The sequence below is a fragment of the Centruroides sculpturatus genome, unplaced genomic scaffold (assembly GCF_000671375.1).
Source record: "Centruroides sculpturatus isolate CEXI.00-Female unplaced genomic scaffold, Cexi_2.0 scaffold1180, whole genome shotgun sequence".
NCBI lineage: Eukaryota > Metazoa > Arthropoda > Arachnida > Scorpiones > Buthidae > Centruroides > Centruroides sculpturatus.
Window position 1 is genome coordinate 196,393 of NW_019385360.1, and position 20,210 is coordinate 216,602.

At 29.1% G+C, this 20,210-nt stretch overlaps 2 protein-coding genes and 1 long non-coding RNA gene across 5 annotated transcripts; 1 reads left to right on the plus strand and 2 right to left on the minus strand.

The window, feature by feature from the left end:
• Positions 1 to 272: 272 nt before the first annotated feature.
• LOC111638096 (peroxisome assembly protein 12-like) lies at positions 273 to 12,659 on the minus strand. 3 transcript variants are annotated; one of them, XM_023383737.1, is made up of 6 exons: positions 12,403 to 12,659; positions 10,786 to 11,006; positions 7,960 to 8,131; positions 7,076 to 7,155; positions 1,857 to 1,975; positions 273 to 1,148 (listed from the first exon to the last, which is right to left on the minus strand). In XM_023383737.1, exons 1-5 carry the CDS (start codon positions 12,577 to 12,579, stop codon positions 1,858 to 1,860), a joined length of 768 nt encoding a protein of 255 aa, XP_023239505.1. In that variant the 5' UTR covers positions 12,580 to 12,659; the 3' UTR covers positions 273 to 1,148; position 1,857. The 3 variants fall into 3 exon arrangements, with proteins under 3 accessions (XP_023239505.1, XP_023239504.1, XP_023239503.1); XM_023383736.1 differs by lacking the exon at positions 273 to 1,148 and adding an exon at positions 1,223 to 1,362; XM_023383735.1 differs by lacking the exon at positions 273 to 1,148 and having other exon boundaries at positions 1,223 to 1,975; positions 12,403 to 12,657.
• Positions 12,660 to 14,465: 1,806 nt separating this feature from the next.
• Positions 14,466 to 16,738, minus strand: LOC111638103. The gene is made up of 2 exons (XR_002758793.1): positions 16,619 to 16,738; positions 14,466 to 14,850 (listed from the first exon to the last, which is right to left on the minus strand). It is a non-coding gene; the product is annotated as an uncharacterized LOC111638103 (long non-coding RNA).
• Positions 16,739 to 18,681: 1,943 nt separating this feature from the next.
• On the plus strand, positions 18,682 to 19,959 carry LOC111638100. Its single transcript, XM_023383742.1, has one exon. The coding sequence runs from the start codon at positions 18,682 to 18,684 to the stop codon at positions 19,957 to 19,959; it is 1,278 nt and encodes a 425-aa protein (XP_023239510.1).
• Positions 19,960 to 20,210: the final 251 nt, after the last annotated feature.

The following is a 20,210-nucleotide window of genomic DNA, read 5'->3' on the forward strand; positions in this document are numbered from 1 at the left end:
TTATTTATGTATTTTTATTTTTATAAAAAATTATTATGAAAAAATATTAAAAATTTATATATTAATATTTTATATTACTGTATGACAATAGCAGAAATAAAACCAATATTGAGTGGGGCTCAATTGCAAAACATGCAAACCTAAATTCACCTCCATACAACTGTAGATGTAGCCATTAGTACAATGGATGAAAGTGATATTTTCAGATATTGCATTTACATGTGTATAAGTGTGCGTTTGCCACATTCAAATATTTTTCCAGTATTTATTTGATTTTCTTCTTAATTTATTTATTTACAAAGGTCTCCTGAATCCCCTCTCTGGTTACATTACTGATGCATAATGTGCATATAAATAGCATTAGTTTGATTATACTATTTTTTCCATGTTATAGTTATATGTAAAATTAGTACTATTTATTCATTTATTATATAATATAATTTATTTTTATATAATATATATTTTACAAAAACATGACCATTATGAAACAAAAGTACACTTTTGAGAATTTAGTAAAATTTAAATATTTAATGTTATTGTTAACAAATTAGTAATACATGTTTTAAAAATGAGATGATTTGTCATGTTAATAGATTCATGTTCTAATACATTATCGTGTATCAATTTTTCTTTGTAATCTTACCCAGTTTAGTACATCATCCACAAATTTAAATTTATGGAAAGATTTGTTTTGTCTTAATTAAGATAAATTTTAAATTCTGATTTTAAAAAACATTTTCTTAATTTTTACAAAACAGTACTTATTCAAATGTTTTGACATAATTAATTAGATTTTATTGCTGCCTTGATATGCAATTAATTATGTATGAAATCATTAATTAATTAACTAATATAAATAAGTTTTAAGTCAAAACTCAACATATGTCACCTATAATATAACTTTAAATACATTCTTTAAATACAAATTACAATAATTTTCATTTAAAAATGTATTATTCTTTTTATACAATGCAATACTTAAATTTATTATTTCATTTATAACATTAAATACTTCTCATATTGGGTTAAAAATACAGATCTCAATTTTACAGAATTGTTAATAAAAACAAAAAGTATTAAAAAATTCTCCAATAACAAACTAAACTTTGAGGTAGTAAATTTCATTTCTTTGCTTCAGTATACACATACTATATATATATATAACATTGTACAGTTTGTTAATCAATTAAATAAGAATATTTTTAAACAAGTCATTTAAACAGATTAGATCAATTTTTAACATATATATTACTTTATGTTAATTTTTATTGTATTTAAGTATAAATATAATAATAGCATTCCTTTTCATTATCCAAATTTAATTTAAATAACAAATTATCACAATAGTTTACAAACAGCCACCTAATAATAAAAATCAATTTGAGTAATCAATTTCTATTATAAAGTACTAAAACAGCTGGTCCTTGACTTTCAGAGTACTTATTCTTTCATATATAAAATTCTAATATCCCTAAATTACTTTCTGTACCATAACTTTTGGCTTTCGTACATTTTCAACCAACAAACAAATATTTTGAGCTATTGTACAGTGGTACTATCAATTTTGGTTTCAGTAGCATCAATATCATTGATGAAAAATTAATTTTTATTGTCCAGTTTATGTTTAAACTACAATTTTTATTGTTTTATGCATTATAAACATGTTCACTGTACAAAATTAAAACTTTCCTACCTCGATTAGATATTTGATAATTTTTATTTTTTCTCTCTCTGTGAACAAAAGCTCTATAACCTGCAACTCTATTGCTTGATTTTTTGGACAGTTTTAGGATATCCAAAAGTCAGGGACTGCCTGTATTGTAATTTTAACTTTTATATTTGAAAAAATCTCCAACCTTAGTCTTGAGGAAGATATAACTTGATAAGATTTTCATTTGTTGAAGGATAATTAGTAATTGGACAGCAAGAGTACTTCTGAATGTATTGGAAAATGCAGCGATAACAAAATACAAACCTGAAATAATAAATTAAGAATAATAAATAACTTTATTTTTTAAAATCAAATTAATTTATACTTTGTGTGTGATTAAATATATTCATTTTCTATACAAAAAAATCGTAATATATTATACAAAATACTTCTTAAATTCAGTCTAGGTAGATTTCTTATTACAGAAATTAATTCTAAACCTAATTTCTGTAAAAAGATAATTTACTTGGAATAACTTCATACAAATTTTAGACCGAAAGAATTGTAAATTTTATAATTTTAAATACTTTAATTTCTGAAATTGATATTAATATTTCGATTACTTTTTACCAGATCAATATGTTCAAAATTAAATAATAATTTTTTTACAGATAAAATAATTACGTAAACATAGTTAGTAGATACAAATGTCAAGTATTAATCATTTCAAATAAAAATAATTAAATTATAAATTTTCAAAATTTAATTAATTAAATTATTCTAAATCACTAATCATTAAATTATCAAGAGATGGTGATACACCTAATTGTAATGCTAAATTATCAGATCGTTAAATAATTTAATCAGTTTAATTATAATCCAGTAATTTTTAATGATATTATTAATAATTAGATAAATGAAAGTTTAGATTGAATTAAAATAAAACATGTCAAACATCACAATAAATTAGAATTAAAACTTGTAAATAATTAAACAACCGAGGATTTGAATAGAAGGTGATTATGATTTAGCAAATATTTCGGTTTCCAGAATTGATTTGTATATAATTTAATAAAATTTCTTCAATCATCATTAATGTTTCATCTGATATATTTTTCAGAAACTTAAGTAAACTGATATTCAGGGTATTTTCATTATTGAATACTTAATTAGAATATTATATGCCTTATGTATTTGCTGTCTAATTACTTTTATTTAAAGTCAATAAAAGAAATTAGAAGATAATAGATGATCTTGTTGTTATTTTAATTATGTGCTTAATAATGAAGACGCTCCAGTTATCAATTTGTTTAACTTTCCTAAAATATTTTGTGTATTGAAAACAGTAAAACTTGTCATTATTCAAGTGAAAAATCAAAAATAAAACTGCTTGTTTTTGGATAACTGACTATATTGAAATGCTTTTAACCTCTCTCTAGGTTATCTTCAGCACAAATCAAAAATGGAATGACAAAATAGAATATTTAGAGAACCAAATAATTCTATTTATATTCGTTTTCTATAAGCCACTCTCACATTAACGTATCATATAACATTATAAAAGTAATTCAGTACATTACATATGTTGTATCAATAAATTAAAAATGGAAGCAAAAAAACTACTTAAAATACCATAAAATCTTGGTTGTAGGCCTTCTTGGCATATAAATCACAAAAGCAAAAGTTGTAAAGAATGTTGACTTTTTTTTGTGGATAAGACATTCTCATAAAAGAACTGTAACAGACAACTTTTTTTGGCTATGTTTTTACATGCATTTGACAATTTTTGGCTACATTTAAAGTACTTTTGGTACATTTAAAGTAACTGAATACACATGCAAAGGATACAGATTTTCCAGATATTTTTGATAAGTAGTCACCAAAATGACTACTTATCAAAAATATCTGGAAAATCTGTATCCTTTGCATGTGTATTCAGTTCATTTCAATACTTACGACACATTAATTTGATCATTTTTATTTGGTTTTTCCTTAAATAAGAACATTATTGCAACTATATTAGTAATCATGACATTCCTGGAACAGAAAAGAGGAACTCATATTGTCCAAAGTTTAAATTATAAGTCTGCAAATTTACAGAAAGAGAAGGCAATAGGGAAGCCACTGGGAACAATGGAATTGATTAGACAAATGTGTGAATTGGTGCTTAATAAATCTCTTTCTCCAGAAAATATACCAAAAGCAAATATCAAAATGGTATAAAGCATGCAAATGGCTTCAACTCAAAAGAAAGAGATTATTGACATCAGGAAATGTAAGGAAAGAGTCAGCACAATAAGAATCAAGCTTAAAGCAAAATATTTTACAAGAGAACAGGGAATTTCTGACTTTATGGGACCTGATGGCTGGTTTCAAAATTTTATAAACTGCAATGCTTTCCATATACAGGTTCAAACTACAGTTGGGGATTTGTTATCAGCTGAGTGGGAAGAAAAACTTTCCCAGTTCCACATTTTTGCTGTAGTTATGAAAGCAACTGTGAATTATGAAGATGTGATTAATACGGAAAAGGTTCCACACTGTTTCGATTTTCCAGAAACTCACAGTATAAACATAATAGGTGAAGAGGATACTTCTATAAAAACAACAGAAACAGAAAAGTCTTGAATTGCACTGATTTTGTCAGTTTCTGTAAGCAGAGAAAAACTGGCTCCCATAGCAATGTTTAAATAGAGTATTCTTCCTACAAAAAATTTCCAACCCAAAATTGTCATGAAAATAAATAATTGAGTGAATGCCAACTTTATAAAACAGTGGCTGCAGGATATATGGTATAAACATTTTCAACTGCTTTTTTTTTTTAAGAAATCAAAGCCTGAAGAATGCCTTCTAATCTATAACAAATGCAATGAATTTATAGGATGAAATGAAAGCTGAAGTTCAAAAGTATATCCAGTTGGCAATATTCAAAAAATACTACAAACTTTCAATACTGCAGTCAACAAATCTTTATGCAATAGTGTTGGGATAATTGGATAACTGATGACATGGCAGCCACTGTTACCCAATCAGGAAATTGTTGACATGCATCCTATGAAACAGTTTCTCAGTGAGTGTAGCAATCCCTGGAAAGATATATCAGAACCTGCCATAAAAAAAGGTTTTAAAAAGGCAGAATTTGAAATGTACTACCACAATGAAATCACTGACCAGCAGAATGATGATGAGAATTGAATTGGTGATAATGTGATCTTAGACCAGATTACAGAAACCATATTGAATTTCAATGGTGATATTTTGTCAATCAATTCAGAATCTGATGGCAACAAGTTGTTAGATAATGATTTTGATGGATGACAATGCCAATGCATCCTATAAAATGTAACTTGCTGTAATAAATTTTATGAAAATAAAAATTCCAATTTTTTATGGAAATTTTACTGAATTATTTTTACACTGTAGTTAAGTAATTACCAGTAATCAGATATTTCATGCATTAGTCATCCTTCTGTATAGACCACATACAATAATTTTACAAATATAACCTTGTATAAGTCATAGTCTACAGCCAAGTTTTAGGGTATTTATTTATTATTATTTATAGTTTGATACTAATTTATCATTATTTATAATCACTGTTCTCTTCTATGCAGTTTTGAGTAATGAGACTTACTGTATAGTACATGAATTGTTACAAACATTATGTAATAATGGATTATTGATCCTGACAAGTTCTTGTTTTGTTTTATGGATTAATAAATATTTGAAGGATTTAAATCAATGTATTTAAAATCAAATAAAAACCTCATAAAATCTCAACCAAGTAACAAGTCTACTTGGATATTTTAAAAATTCTTTTTATTACTTTTATATCTTTTTAAATTTAATTTTTAACAAATTTTTTTGTTATAATCTATTCATAATTTGAACTTTCTAGAGGCAACCAAATCTGGTATGGTGACATTTCCATAAAAATAATTAATATCAAAACAAACCACTATGACACTTTTGGCATTGCAAGCAATAAACATTTTATACATATAAGACATATACATATAGTGAGAACTGCTTAACATAGTTTCCATTCTGAAGATGTAAAACCTAAAACCAATGAACAGTGTGTTCAACAGTTGACTGTAAATGATCATTTGTGATGCTTCTCATATACTGTATGATACTACCAATCTTGCAAAAAGTCCTCAATAAACTACACTTTTTGTGTCCCTTCAATCAAAAATCACACAAATTAAGATCAGAGCAAAGTGGTCACACAATAGAAAATACATGACTAATCACTTTATTATCAGTGAAATATTGTTGAAGAAACCAATGTGTAAGGAGTAAATTGTATGGAAGAAATTGACTCAAGGCACTGTCACTGTTGCAGCTGCATTACAAGTGTTGAACGTCTCAATATCTCTGGGCCATCAAAGAGCATGTTACAGGCCCAATAGGACTAGCTTCTTCAAAGAAGAATGGTCCAAGAATAAATGTGACTGTAAATCCACACCAAACTGTAACTTTAGAATGCAATGGAATTTGCTGGAAAACATGAAATCCAAATGGTGACAGTAACAGATTTTAACTGTTTCTTTGTGATGAAAATGTGTCTTATTCCACATAGAAAATACACTTCCATTCTGGAAAGGAAGGTTAATGCAAAGGTCAGTTAGATTCTCTACTATCACAAACAACTGTTGGTATGACTAATATTGTATGGATAACAACATAACAACTTTCTTAGTATCTTCTACACTGCTATAGGATATACCAACTACCATGATGCTTCACGTGCACGCTGGGGCATGCAATGTTATTCATTGACTGTTCAACAACAGCTGTGGTAGCATCTTCGATGACCTGTGCTGTAATAGGTTTCTCTCCTCAATCAGAATGAACTCGTAGACATCAAGACATCTAATTAAATGATCATTCTCCTAAGAGCTTCAGGAGTCACTAGTCCTTGGCAAAAATTCTTATGATGACAAAATTCTCAAAGTAGTAAAATAATATGCCATTGTTTTTATAAAATAACTTCACAAGAAATGCATATGGTGGCAAGATGATAACTATCATAGCTCGTAAGAATGACAGTCACCCATTATAACTAACTGCAGCCAATTATTGGGTATTTTACCCAATACTTGGCTTCAATGCCTGTGCTTATGTAAAGGAAACTCTTTTTTTCATTGCTTGTAACACCTAGAGTGCCATAATGGTAAGTTTTAATACTAATTTTTTTTATGGAAATGATTTCCAGATGTCCTGAAAGGCGTCAATCTGGATTTGGTTGCCTCTGCAAATCTCTACACAGCATTGAATAGTAGAACTTCAATTACAATCATTTGATATATTCATTATTTTACTTTTGACTTTTTGTATAGCTACAGCAAATCATTAATATGTTTTATTCTTAAATTCAATATTTATATATGTATTTGTATTCTGTCATAATATACATACCCACTGGTGGATAGAACGGTTTCATTTCTTCGTTTTTGATGACAGAGTGGACAAATTCCTTTATTAAATTTCAATGGCCACTAAATAAATAAATAAATAAATGAATAAACAACTCAGTACATCTATCAACTCTGACCACTAACATAGTGTAATGATAATTATAAAAAAATTTTCTAAACAATAATAATATTTAATATTTTATAGTTAATGAAATAAGTATTAATAGTTAATGATTCCAAAGGAAATCCTTGTGTAATAAAGGATTGTGCATTAATAACATCAATGCTACAAGCAATAATAACATTTAATATTTTATTGTTTGAAGCATTAATGTTATTAATGCACAATCCTTCATTACACAAGTCCTTTGGATTCATTAACTTCTAAAGAAATGCAAATTTTCAGAAATTAACTGTCTTACAGTAAATTTCATGAAACCTAATCCAATAATGAATAGTCTAACAATTTCGATTTTATTTTAAGGTTCAACTAAATATAAAATAACTGTAAATTAAATTATAAAAAACATTATAAAAATATCTAATATAACTGAATATTTTACATAATTATGCACAGATAAAATGTTTCAACAATTCTTTAAAGTAATTATCACTTCTTCAATGTAGTGAGTGATTTAGAAAGACAAGTTTTCTAAGTAGAACAATATTTACTGGCCTGGTATGTAGTTAGAATATCTTTACAACAAAAATATTTTTCTAGGATATTAGTTATAAATTCACAAAATAATTTTAGAACTCTTTTATAATCAGGGACCTAAAACTATAAGTATGCTTATACATAAACCTGCCTCTGCCTCAATTAATAAATGTCGTAAATAATCAAATAACTTAGCTAAAGTTATATTATAAAAAAAATTAATTTACCTTTTCTGGAGGTGGAGGAATAGGAAATTGTGAAAAATATCCTGAGTTATCTTGACTATACCACCAATCTAAAAACTGTAAAAAGAAAGCCCCAGTAGACAGACTAATGGAAATACCAGCTGCTAAACTTTTAATTCCTATCTGAAATACGTTATACGGAAATCCTTTCCATCTGAAATTAATACAATATAATTATTATTATTTATATTCATTTTGCACCATTCTTTTATTAATTTTTTATGTAACATATTTAAAATTATATATTTATCTAAATTATTGCAAGAAAAATCATATTTATATTTTTTAATAAGTCAAAAAGATATTTAAGTAAATATTTTAAAGGATCTCCAGATCTTCTACTGATTTCAAATAATTTATTTAGAAAGATTTTCTAGATAAAATCAAACTCTTTTTGAACATTATTAAATTTGGAAATTATAATATTCATAATGAATGTTATTTGTTCTAGAAATTGCTATTCTAAATAAACTATTGAAATCTGCAAATGAGATCTGGAAAGCCTTGAAAATATTTATTTAAAATGGTATACTGTTTGTTTGTTTATTAAGTTACGACAATGCAACACTTGGGTGATCTGCGTAAGGGGGATGTCTTCTGAGAAGTCTTTTTAAAGATAACTGGCCCCTATTCAGACATTACAGACATGGAGAAAACTCAGAAAACTCCACATGGCCAGCCTGTCCTGGTGAGGTGCAAACACACAACCAACTTCCAATGTTCAGAAAATGGAACCGCTTGGCCACTGGTGGGACTTAAAATGGTATACCATGATGAAAATATTGCTAGAGCTAAAAAGTTATGAATTTTTAAAAATGGCCTCTAACAATATTGTTAATTTGAAAGATGCTGCATCATTGCCAAATGCTGGAAATCAATTATCATTTGACTTTTTAGAAAATATTTTCACATGTTTGTATTTAGTTCTATTCATTTATTCAATTTATTCAGTTTAAATGTTAGTTTAATTTAGTGGTTATGTTTTCACATGATTCTTAATGTTAAGTTCTTACTTTCAACTCATTTCCATGTGAACAGTGTACAACATAATGCTGTTCAGTCAGATTCGAAGATTATTTTTCAGAGTCTGAAGCTGTAAGCATTCACATATTCACTTATTTATTCACTTCCTCTTCACTTTAATTAAGCATTATCCAAGTTTATATTTATTTCAAAGTATATATATTGTTTTTTGTTTGATAAAAAATTTTTCTGGCATCTTAAGAAATATAAAATATTCATTACAATGTTTAAATTTATGTATTTATTAATGGAGTTTTATTATATGAGGGCAGTATGATATTCAAGGTATAGGTGTTGCTTATACATAACTTGTATGTGCAAACTCAATGTCACAGGCAAATATGGCTATGTGGCAAAGAGTAATAGTAACCACACACACACTGTTGTCCTTTATCCATTGAACTGAATTTGACAAGTAAACAAAATGGAATAATTTTCAGTTACATCCTTCAAATTCAGCAGTAATAAATTCAAATATGGCCAAACTTCACCAATTGATGATTCAGAAGAACACAGGCAGATAAAGGACATCAAGCATTGATAAATGTTGTGTCATTATCAAAGGTTTGATAGAAGGGTCAAAGTTCATAAAATCGCTGAAATAAGGCATTCTAAAAATCATTGTTTGTGACATCACCTCAGATTTTGTAAAGTGGCTTGTTGCTGGATTCCGAAACTGCTCACTGAGGAGCACAAAAGCAAAGAATGGTTACTTCACTTTGAAATGACCATTCTTTGTTCAAAATCTCTGCTGTTACCAAAAAGAAGAACCAAAAATGTGTAAGGTCAAAAGCATTTGTTTAATGAATTATTAAAGTTTTGTCACTGAAAGTAAAGGTTATTTATTGTTATTAAAAGAAGAACCTTTTATAATAAACATCATTATAGGAGATGAAACATAGGTTTATGAGTTCACATTAGAGTCAAAAAGAAACTGACATGGAAACGCCATGATTCACCAGTTGCCAAAAAGTTTAAAGTTTAGCCACCTGCAAGAAAAACAATGGCAAATGAGTTCTGGGATTGTAAAGATATTCTGCTGGGTGAATTTCTCCCACTAAATGCAGTAAATTGCATGAAGTCATTAAACAGAAGAAACCAAGGCCATTACAGACTAGACTGAGGCTTCTGCATGATGATGCCAACCTCACACAGGGTGTCAAACCAGAGAAAAGCTTAGTTGGAAGTTCTAAGGCATCTGCTGCATAATCTTAATCTATCCCCATCAGATTTCCACCTAAGAGGTTTCTGTACAAGTCAATTATCAAGAAAAAGATTCAAGAACTAAAACACATTGCAAACCACACAGTTGTACAATACTTCAAGATACACGAACAGGAAAACTACGAGGAAGAAATGTTTAAACTGGTGAAATGCTGAAATAAATGCATGAATCTGCATTCATACTATATGTAGAAAAATAAACATTTATGTTTACTATTTACTAAATTTTTCAACATTTTTTTTTTGCAATATACTTGTACATGTTGATTTAAGTTTGATCTGTAACTTAATTATGAAACAGCTCTCATATTATACTATACATCAAGTACAGTATTACACATCAAATTACATATAAAATATTATTCACATATTCATTGAAGTAACCTAATTTAAAAGACTAAAATTTATAAAATATAACTTTTAAATATTTTATCATCTTTTCATAAAATTAAAGTTGTCTTAATTACTTAAATACATAAAAATAATTTATTACAAAAATACTGTACAAAAATATTAAATTTATCATTAAAATATATCATATAAGAGAAGCAGCTATCATACCTGATATTTTTATTTACAATTGTTTTCTTCTTTTCCAAAAGAATCTGATCTTCATGAGTTAACGTTCTCAACTGAGTATTAGATATATGCAATAAAGGACTGTGATAAGCACTTTTACCTATTGCATAGCTTACTTGATAAACAAGATTTATAAATTCCAATGAGAAATGAAAATATGGATAGCATTTTATATAAAATTTTGCTAGCTTTCTTGTTCTGTCCTATAAAATATAAAAGACGAAAGTATTAAAAAATTAAATTATGACAAATTTAATTTTTCTAAACAAGTTTTTAATATTTTAATAATAATATTTTTTTATTTTTTATACATAAAATAATTAAATTTGTCTATTGTTTATGAAAAAATTATTATTTTCAGATTTAATTTCAAATAATTATAACATTTATATAGCTAGTTTCATGAATAAAATTACTACAAACATTTGATCAAAGTTCAAATTCTTTCAAATTTTCAACTGTTCTTGAATTAAAGTGGATGAAAAATGAAATGTTTGAATTATTCTTTTACCTTGTGAAGAAGAACTAAGAAAAGCTTGAAAGTGATAGTATCAGATAGAGTTTGAGAAATGTTAATTGTGATATAAGATTATTAATATATTATATTTATGTTAGAAATAATTCTAAGCAACCTTATTCAAATTTGGATTAGAGTTTAAGGAATATCTTTACATGTAATTAGATTCAAATATATCAAGCCTGTGTTATATCCATTAGTGATCAGACTTATAAAATTAAGTCTAGTTGCATAAATTATAATGCATAGGTGTCTCTTGTAAACATGTCAATTGATGTCCACATAACTTTTCTACATACTTATATATATATTTTTTTAAAATCAATTTTTAAAATCTATAGAATGGCCAAGAAAATGTGTTAAGAAGTAATGTGACACTATTTTGTTATTACTGGATTTACTGAAATGTTTTCAAAAACCTAAAGCAATAAGTGAAATTAATGCAGCAGATTTTCAAAATGGCCATCATCACTGCAGGCTGCACTACAGAAGTGGAACTGGAATTTGCTAAGAATGCTTTCCAGTATTTTTTGGTCAATAGTCTGAATATCATTTTCAATGGCTTTTTGAAGTCTTCAATAATTTTGGAGCTAGTTTGGAAGATTCAGTCCTTCAAATAACTCCTCATATAAAAAGTCACATGGGTTAAAGGTCAAAGCTATATGGCAGTTGTTCTCCAAAGTAATTCAGTGTGGATATGTACTATCCTGCATGAACTAGATGTTGACTATCCAATGATGTCTTGCCATGGGTCTCAAATATAATATTTCTACACTATAAATAGTCATTTCTCAATGCTGAGAAACTCCAATTTGAAAAGGCATTTTCAAGAAATGGAGTCACTTTCAAATTTCAACCTCTATAATGTACTATTTACATAAAAATAGCAACATCAGAGCATTCAGTAAACTGACAAGAGCATTTCACTTTTTGACATCTTTTCCTGGCCACTATGTACACTGCTTAATAAGTAAAACAAAATATTTTAGAAAAACTGAAGAAAAAATGCAAGTCATTTTGATATTTTATTATTAAATATAAGGCTAATAAAAATTAATATATGATATTTTAATAATACAAACCTTTCTACGTCCAAGGTCACCAGAAAAATCTTTATCTTTCAAACTGCTATAAAGCAATAGCGACTGAACTCTAATGTAGGGAACTAATGTCAACAGTAATAGTGAGTAATAAAAATGTTTTTTAGGCAGCCAATTCTTTTTTGATTTTTGCACTACTTTATATAAACCAACTGGCATACGTTTCAAGCCATAGAAACTTTCTGCAAATGATGCACCTACATATTAAATGATCAATTAAATAAATCAGTACATAATTTTATATTATCATAAATAATTAAATACATATTATTTAAAATAAACTCTTAATTAATTAGAACAGGTTTACGCCTGTTGGATATTTTATTATTATTATTATACTCGTACTGTATTTGTATAAAAGATTCTTTGTATGATTTTGTTCAATTATTATTACACGTATATTATAAATAAATGTAAAATATTGTAAAAACAGATGTTCCAATGTTTTGGTTTAACCTGAGGATGGCATATGGATTAAGCTGAAAACATTAGTTTGTTTTCAATAAATTATTTCAACATAAGGTGTGTTTTGATAATCTAATTATTGTTCATTTCAATGTTTAAAATGTAAGGAACCAAGTCCGAGCATTATTTTTATTTACTTTTATTTTGCTTTTATTATATTTTTGTTTTGGGCTTATGTTTAGTTACGATGAAGGTTTCCTCACCCGTCACCTTGGAAAGTTAAAAAGAGAAGATAAAACCAACTCACCAACGAAAAAAGAAAGTGCCATAGCTCACCCTCGCACTCACGTGCATGCCCGAGTGGCAGATAGTAAGTCCGCACTAACGGGGGGGACAGACCCCACAGACTTTTAGGAGACTTGTTAAACCTTAAAGGAAACATCCTGATAACTGTTCAACAAAAGACTGTAAAAGGTTAACAAAGTATTGTCGGGAATTAAGCTACCAGATAAGTAAGAAAAAAGTGAATGTTACGTATAAGTATGTAAATGAGGGGAGTGTCTCACTTAGAAACTGTGACGTCACCTCAGACTATAAATAGTGTAGCTCAAATGAAGACATCAGAGGTGAGCTCCTGAAAGGAATAAGCATTGGTCTGCTAGTAGCAGTGAACGAGATGTCCAATAGGAAATAGTCCAAGGCGATTGCAGTTTTCGATTTGTGGATCGAGGAATAGGAAAAGGCTTGAGTTGGAAAAAGGTTCCTAGTATAATTGAGGTGACGGTTAGGATTTGTAGTTGTAAGAAATTCTGTACCTTAAGTTAAGGATTGATTTTGTCGGAATTCCAAGGGGAATAGTTCTAAGTTAGAATAAGATTGAGTTTTGTCGGGTTGACTTTGGATTTGATTTGATTGAATAAATTTGTTGCTTGTTATAAATATTGTAAATAGTTATTCCTAGATCTTTATTAAATATTTTTTGATTTGTGACTAACTTGTCTTTAATTTACTTTGGTGCACATGAAAAGTCCAGGCCTGGCAAACTAACAAACGCGAACCTGCATAAAGTACCCGTTAGGTACTGGCTCTTTTCGGAATGAAAAATCGTTGTAGAGCGATAAGTTAAAAATAGTACTTTACAATAATTTATTTAATACTCTGAACACAACACTTTTGAAGATTCCAAATGTGCATAAGGTAAACTGGACTTTTACCATAAACAATTGACTACTTTAGATTCATCAGAGACCATCCAAAAGACAACTTTGTCAAATTCATGATTGTCATGTTCTAATGTAATAAAACTAGTGAATGTGAAATTTCTAGTTTTGATATCATAATGACTAAACTAGTGGTGATATATTTTTTAGAATGGATTGGCTTTCAAATAGCATGAAAAATCAGTAGTAGTTTGTTTAATTCAATGCTTAAGGCAAATATTTCAAAACACAATAGAAGTAAAATAAAAATTTTATTAAATGCTGCAATACCACAAATGTTATACTTTTCCATACATTTCACTTAAGTTTGTAAATATGGTTTAATTTGGAAGATTACAATTTCTCAACCAATTTTTCTAAAATTTTGTATAATCTCTTTCTGCTGCTCTTTTTCTTCAACTCTCATCAATCTTATTAGTCAAAAGTTCTGGCAAACTTTCTTCCCATTTTCTTCTTTTCTTGTTTTTTTTTTATTTGATGTTGGCTTTGCAGTCGTTACAGGGAATGATAAATTTGACTGCACTGAATGCAATGAATCATTTGATGGTGTTGGATGATGATGATGATGATGACATCAATATTTTATGTGATATGAGTCCTTGACTGCTGTCAAATGTAGAGTTATATATGGTCTTCTTCCTGTTATGTCCTTCATAATACTAAAGTATTCACAATACTTTCTGTCATTTTCTGTTTTATTATTATGGTCATAAATTTTCTTAAATGTTTTTTTCAACCCCCTCCATTGCACTGTCACTTTAATCTTTTCTGTTGAGTTTAATTGGTCAGAAATCATTGCCCATACCTATAAATGAAAATTTTCAATTGTTATTCCATATACAAAAAGTTTAGAAAAATTTCAATAAAATTAGCTGACAAACTCTCCTAGTTAAATTAAATTTAGATTTTTTTTTCATTTTTTGCAAAAGAATATCTTTAACAATACTTGAAAAAATAATGTAACTGCATATAGTGATTATACAATCACCACGATACTACTGGTATATAATTAAATAAAAATAAACAATTACCATTAAATCAGCAATTAATTGTCATTTATGGAAGAAAACGTTTGTTTAAACAACAATTAATTGCTGGTTTAATGGTAATTGCTTATTTTTATATAGTAATTATGCAATTTGTTAATTGAAGAGAAAACAAAACACACATATCTTATTAAATAAAATAATAACAAATTTAACAATTACAAAATTAATCTATGCTACATAGATTAATTTAATGATTTAGATTTTCTTTTGTACATAGTTGAATAAAGTATAAGTAGATAATGACAATTTTCCTAAGAAATAACATACAGAGAACAGATGAGGTTGGAATTTATAGTCTACAATTTTTGAAAATTGCAGCCCAAAATGTAGTATGTACTTGTTTCTGAGTATAATGTGAAGAATCAAATTTTTCTTTATACTCCTTCACTAATGAAATTAAACTCAATATTGCTCAATGAAGTCACTGGAATGTGCTGTTATAGTCTAAATCAGGGATGTCCAATCCGCAGCCCGTGGGCCGCATGCGGCACAAGGCAAGTTCCAATGCGGCCCAATAAACGTGGTAAACAAAACTGACAAATGCTTTAATTTTTTTATTATTTATTTATTTCAATGGCATAAAGTCAAAAAAGAAGTTTCACAAAGCCATAAATATTTGTTTATATTTTATTTTTTAGTGGAAAGGAAATATTGATATTTTCAAATACTTGGAGATGTGTGAATGAGGAAGGATTACTAAATAAAGCTGGAGTTGTGACTCAAAGGATTATAGACCCAAATTTGGAAAAAGAAGGAAAAGGACAAAAGATAAAAAGTAGTGAGAAAGGTTAAATAGATTTATTTTCCAACCTTTCTCACTTCTTTATCTTTTGTTCTTTCTCTCCTTTCCCAGCATTTGAGTCTATAATCCATTGAGTCATAACTCCAGCTTTATTTAGTATTTCTTCCAGTGTTGCAAGATTTGGTTACATTATGCCAAATGTGCCTACTATTTTTTAATTTGACATAAAAAACATCATTTGTTGCTTTGGCTACTTTTTAGACTACATATTATTTATAAATATATTAGTTTAATAAAAATGCACTTTAAAATAGTGTTTTGTCTCTTTTTTATTAATTAGAGACCCAAATAGAACAAATATTTGTGTTTTTGAAATAAATTTTCGTTTGTCTCTTTTATAATATTTTTATAATAAATTTATCTATTTCTAAGTAAAAATTGGAAGTGTCTGAAGAAAAATTTTTTTAAAATATCCTTTTTCATGATAAAGATTTAATATATTTATAATCTAGACATGTTAATCCTTAAATATACTTGTATATTGGGCCACAAATATATATTATATATACTTTTGGCCCAAAACTCTTTGACTTCTTCCAATTTGGCCCAGAGAAACAAAAAGGTTGGACACCCTTGGTCTAAATCATCAAATTCCATATTAAAATAAAAGTATGTCAATGATTTGAAATTGTCATATTAGATAAACATTTAAATTCTCTTAATACATACATACATACATGCATACATACATACATACATACATATATATACTGTATATATACCTGGATTTACTGTATCAGATACATTTTCTTTGTTCCTAATGTATCTTTACATCTTCACTTTCTGTAGAAACATCTGAATTACATTTAATTATTTTCACATTAATATCTGCTGGTAATCCAAGTTGTTCCTTCATACCATATTCAAATACCACTTTATGAAAGAAGTCATCTAGTGCTACTGAACCTTACAATAAAAAAAAAGTAAAGATCATTGTAAACATTTAAATACAATAAATAATTGAAATTTACCTTTAGAAATATTTTCCTTTTCCAGTAACAATTCCATTTTCATTTCTTTGCACAAGAAAGACATTTTTTTTTTGTAGGAGCAGCCATATTAAATTATCACAAAGCTCAACAACTAGCTAGCTAGCACTCCAAGTTTACCAATTCCACTAAAAACATCATCACACAGCTCTAAAGTAAATGCCAATGAACAAAAGGGATCAAACATAAGTATACAGGTTGAGTATACTGACAGTGAAATTAGCTCAGAAGTAAATGTACCCTATGAAACACCCATTTAAAAAAATTAACTTATTGATTTGAAAGAATAATTATATTCATTTTAAAAAAATTTTTTAAATTTTCTGAATTACAAGTATGAAAACTTTTATCACTGTAATTCAACAAAATAATTATTTAACTCATTCAATCAAGTGTCGAATATCTTGTGACTAATTTGTCTCTACAAAAATATTCAAATAACCTGATTAGTTCTGTAATACTAATTCTAAAATATTTGATTTGATCGTTGGTCGAATTTCTCATAAGTAAAAAGAATCTTCAAATACCGGATAAATATAACAATAACCACTTAACAAAACCAATGACCGGTATTAAATAATTGTACAGTGAACTGCAAATGTTTTCGTTCCTTCACTAGGACCTTTCTCAAGCAGCGATTTGTCTTTAGAATAAATATGAACGAAGACCAGTACATTGCGACATTCGAAAAATTATTCTTCCGAACATTTCAAAAATCGAAATTAAACGTTAACGTGAATCACGTGCATTCCCGAAAACCGTAAATATGTGAGGCCCCAAAAATGAGTTGAAATTAAATATTTATTATTAGAAATTTATTAAAACGAAACTAGAAAAAAATCGTCTATTGTTAAAAACCGATCAAAGATCGAATTAGTTGTGTTAGTTATATGAAACCGCGACGAGAGAAAAAAAAAACGCTATTGATGTAAACGGAACACAATAATTTAAAAACGATTAATAATTGTAAACAAACGACCTCCAGTAGAGATGGACCTTTGAAAATTCGCTCATATGCACATAATTAGAACATAGAAATTTTGAAAAGAGTAAAGATTAACGATGAAAAAGGACATCGCGTCGTGTCGTTAAATTTCAAAAACGTCACAGACTAGATAACAATGGTGGAAAATATGAGCGCAAGTTTCAAAGTTCCATCAACATTTTGCATCCAGAGTTACGGATGGTGTCAAGTAAATTCTTCAAGGCGGATCTTTCTCATGACTCGAAAAGGAATCGTTTTCGCTTAGAGACAGACGAGGGAGCCAATCAGAAAACAAATTAGAGAACGGAGATTGATATAATCCCCGATCTTCAAGGACAAAGGGACTTCTTCCGTAAACAGTGCTACAGAGTACCTGCACTCCAAAAAGTCCAAAGCGAAACTCTCTGTGTGTCGACGCCCAGAAGAAGAAAATTCCCAACTAGTGTCCAACGAAAGAGCCGTGCCACCTACGCCTACCGACAAGTCCTCTTACCTGCCGCAGCCCCGGGGTCCATCTTGGAGTGACGATAGAACATACGAACATTTAATTAATTAAGAAACTTTGTGATTAGTGTAAGTCAAATTTTTATGTGTAAAATATACGGGTTTGTTGTGAGATTCTTGTCATCTGTGTCTCCTCCGCCACACCCACACGCGTTCGACCCTAGATCATTCTGACGCGGGATTAACGATTTCCCCTGGAAGTCGGCGAACTTACAAATATAATTAATAAAAAATAATAAATAAAAATAAAAACAAAAAATGGTTGCGCGATAATAGTATTACGGTGATCAAAGCTGATAAAACCAAAATGTTGGTCTTAATGAAAAGAAGCACATATGAAAAGGAGATGCAAGAATACATTAATGATACGAGATGCGTCGTACAACCCAACAACGTTATTGACAAACTACACAGTAAGATCAAACGCTTCTCTAACTCTAAACTGGCTTCTACGTTAGGAATGCGGGATATTGTAATGGACGCACCTGATACGCCCAAACTTTTCGCGCTTGCTAAAACGCATAAGCAGGGACACAAATTGAGACCTGTGGTTGATAAGGCCACGGCCCCTACTCGCAAATTGGAAGCATTTATGCACGATCTCATCTCTCCTAAGTTACAGGATTACCAATACTCAATCTCCGATCCTGTTGAGTTAATAGCTTGCCTCAAAAACACCGAAAAACCTGCGTACATCTCTGTTATGGATTTCCGTGCTTTATATCCCTCCATCCAATTACCACCATGTTTTTGCGCACTCAGAGATTTTCTATTCCGTAACGTTTATCACCAGGAGTTACACCAGCAAGTACTTGAACTAGCACATTTGATCTGCTACAGCTCTATTTTTCAATTTGGTGGAACTACATATGCGCAGGGCAGAGGCGTACCTATGGGAAGTGCGGTCTCAGGCGACCTTTGTGAACTGGTAATAAGACAGCTGGAGGATAAAATAATACCTAGTTTCTCCCACGACATCTTATTATATAAGCGATACATAGACGACATCATTATTTTGTGGAGAAACGACCCAGACATCAACCACTTTATTAATCAGATGAACGACAATCCTTATGGCCTTACCTTAGAGCTGGAGCAACATAGTAATAAAGATGTACATTTTCTTGATTTGAGCATTGCGTTTGGGGGAGACACCTTGGAAACTTCTGTTTATCGCAAAGCTTGTCACTACCCAATGTATATCCCAGCGAACTCCTGTGACCCATTCAGATATAAAATGGCGGCTTTTAAAGCACTGGTTAAGAGGGCCCACACCCATTCTTCAACTCAGGAGGCATTAGTTCAAGAGGTGAACTATCTACTTAACATCGCCGGTCAGCAAGGATTCTATAACATTGTCCGTAAATTAGCCCAACAATACAGCGTTGGCCTACCATCGCCACAGAAGGGGAATACTATGGAACAAGACCGACCCATCACAAACGTCACATACAACCCCTTTCTCGTATCCTTATACCAAAAAATCGCTAAAAAACAAGGATTACGACTGTCGTTCAGAAGATGTCTGTCTATGTTTAAGCTTTTACGCAATGAAAAAGATAAACCACACAACAAACAAAGATAAAACACACACACACACACACACATTCATTTTTATATATATAGATTATTTACTAATGTTAAATTCTATTCCGCTTCGATTTCCAAATTGCTTCAAATACGAAAGAATCGACGATTTTTCGTGTCTTTTGCCAGCTAAATTGTCAAAGACATTCTTATTCCACACATTAATTTCACTCTGTAAATGCATTTTTATGCATTTAAAGAGCCATTTTATCGTGAAAATATCGAACAAATTTTTTTATTGAAGCATTT

Excerpts from the sequence above, each read along its gene's own strand:
- LOC111638096 (XM_023383737.1), bottom strand. The coding sequence starts at position 12,579 with ATGCCAGTTGGTTTATATAAAGTAGTGCAAAAATCAAAAAAGAATTGG. Across the intron at positions 7,156-7,959 it reads TTCCTCCACCTCCAGAAAAG|TGGCCATTGAAATTTAATAA; the intron begins GTAAATTAATTT and ends TTATTTATTTAG. Across the intron at positions 1,976-7,075 it reads ACCGTTCTATCCACCAGTGG|GTTTGTATTTTGTTATCGCT; the intron begins GTATGTATATTA and ends TTATTATTTCAG.
- LOC111638100 (XM_023383742.1), top strand. The coding sequence starts at position 18,682 with ATGTTGGTCTTAATGAAAAGAAGCACATATGAAAAGGAGATGCAAGAA.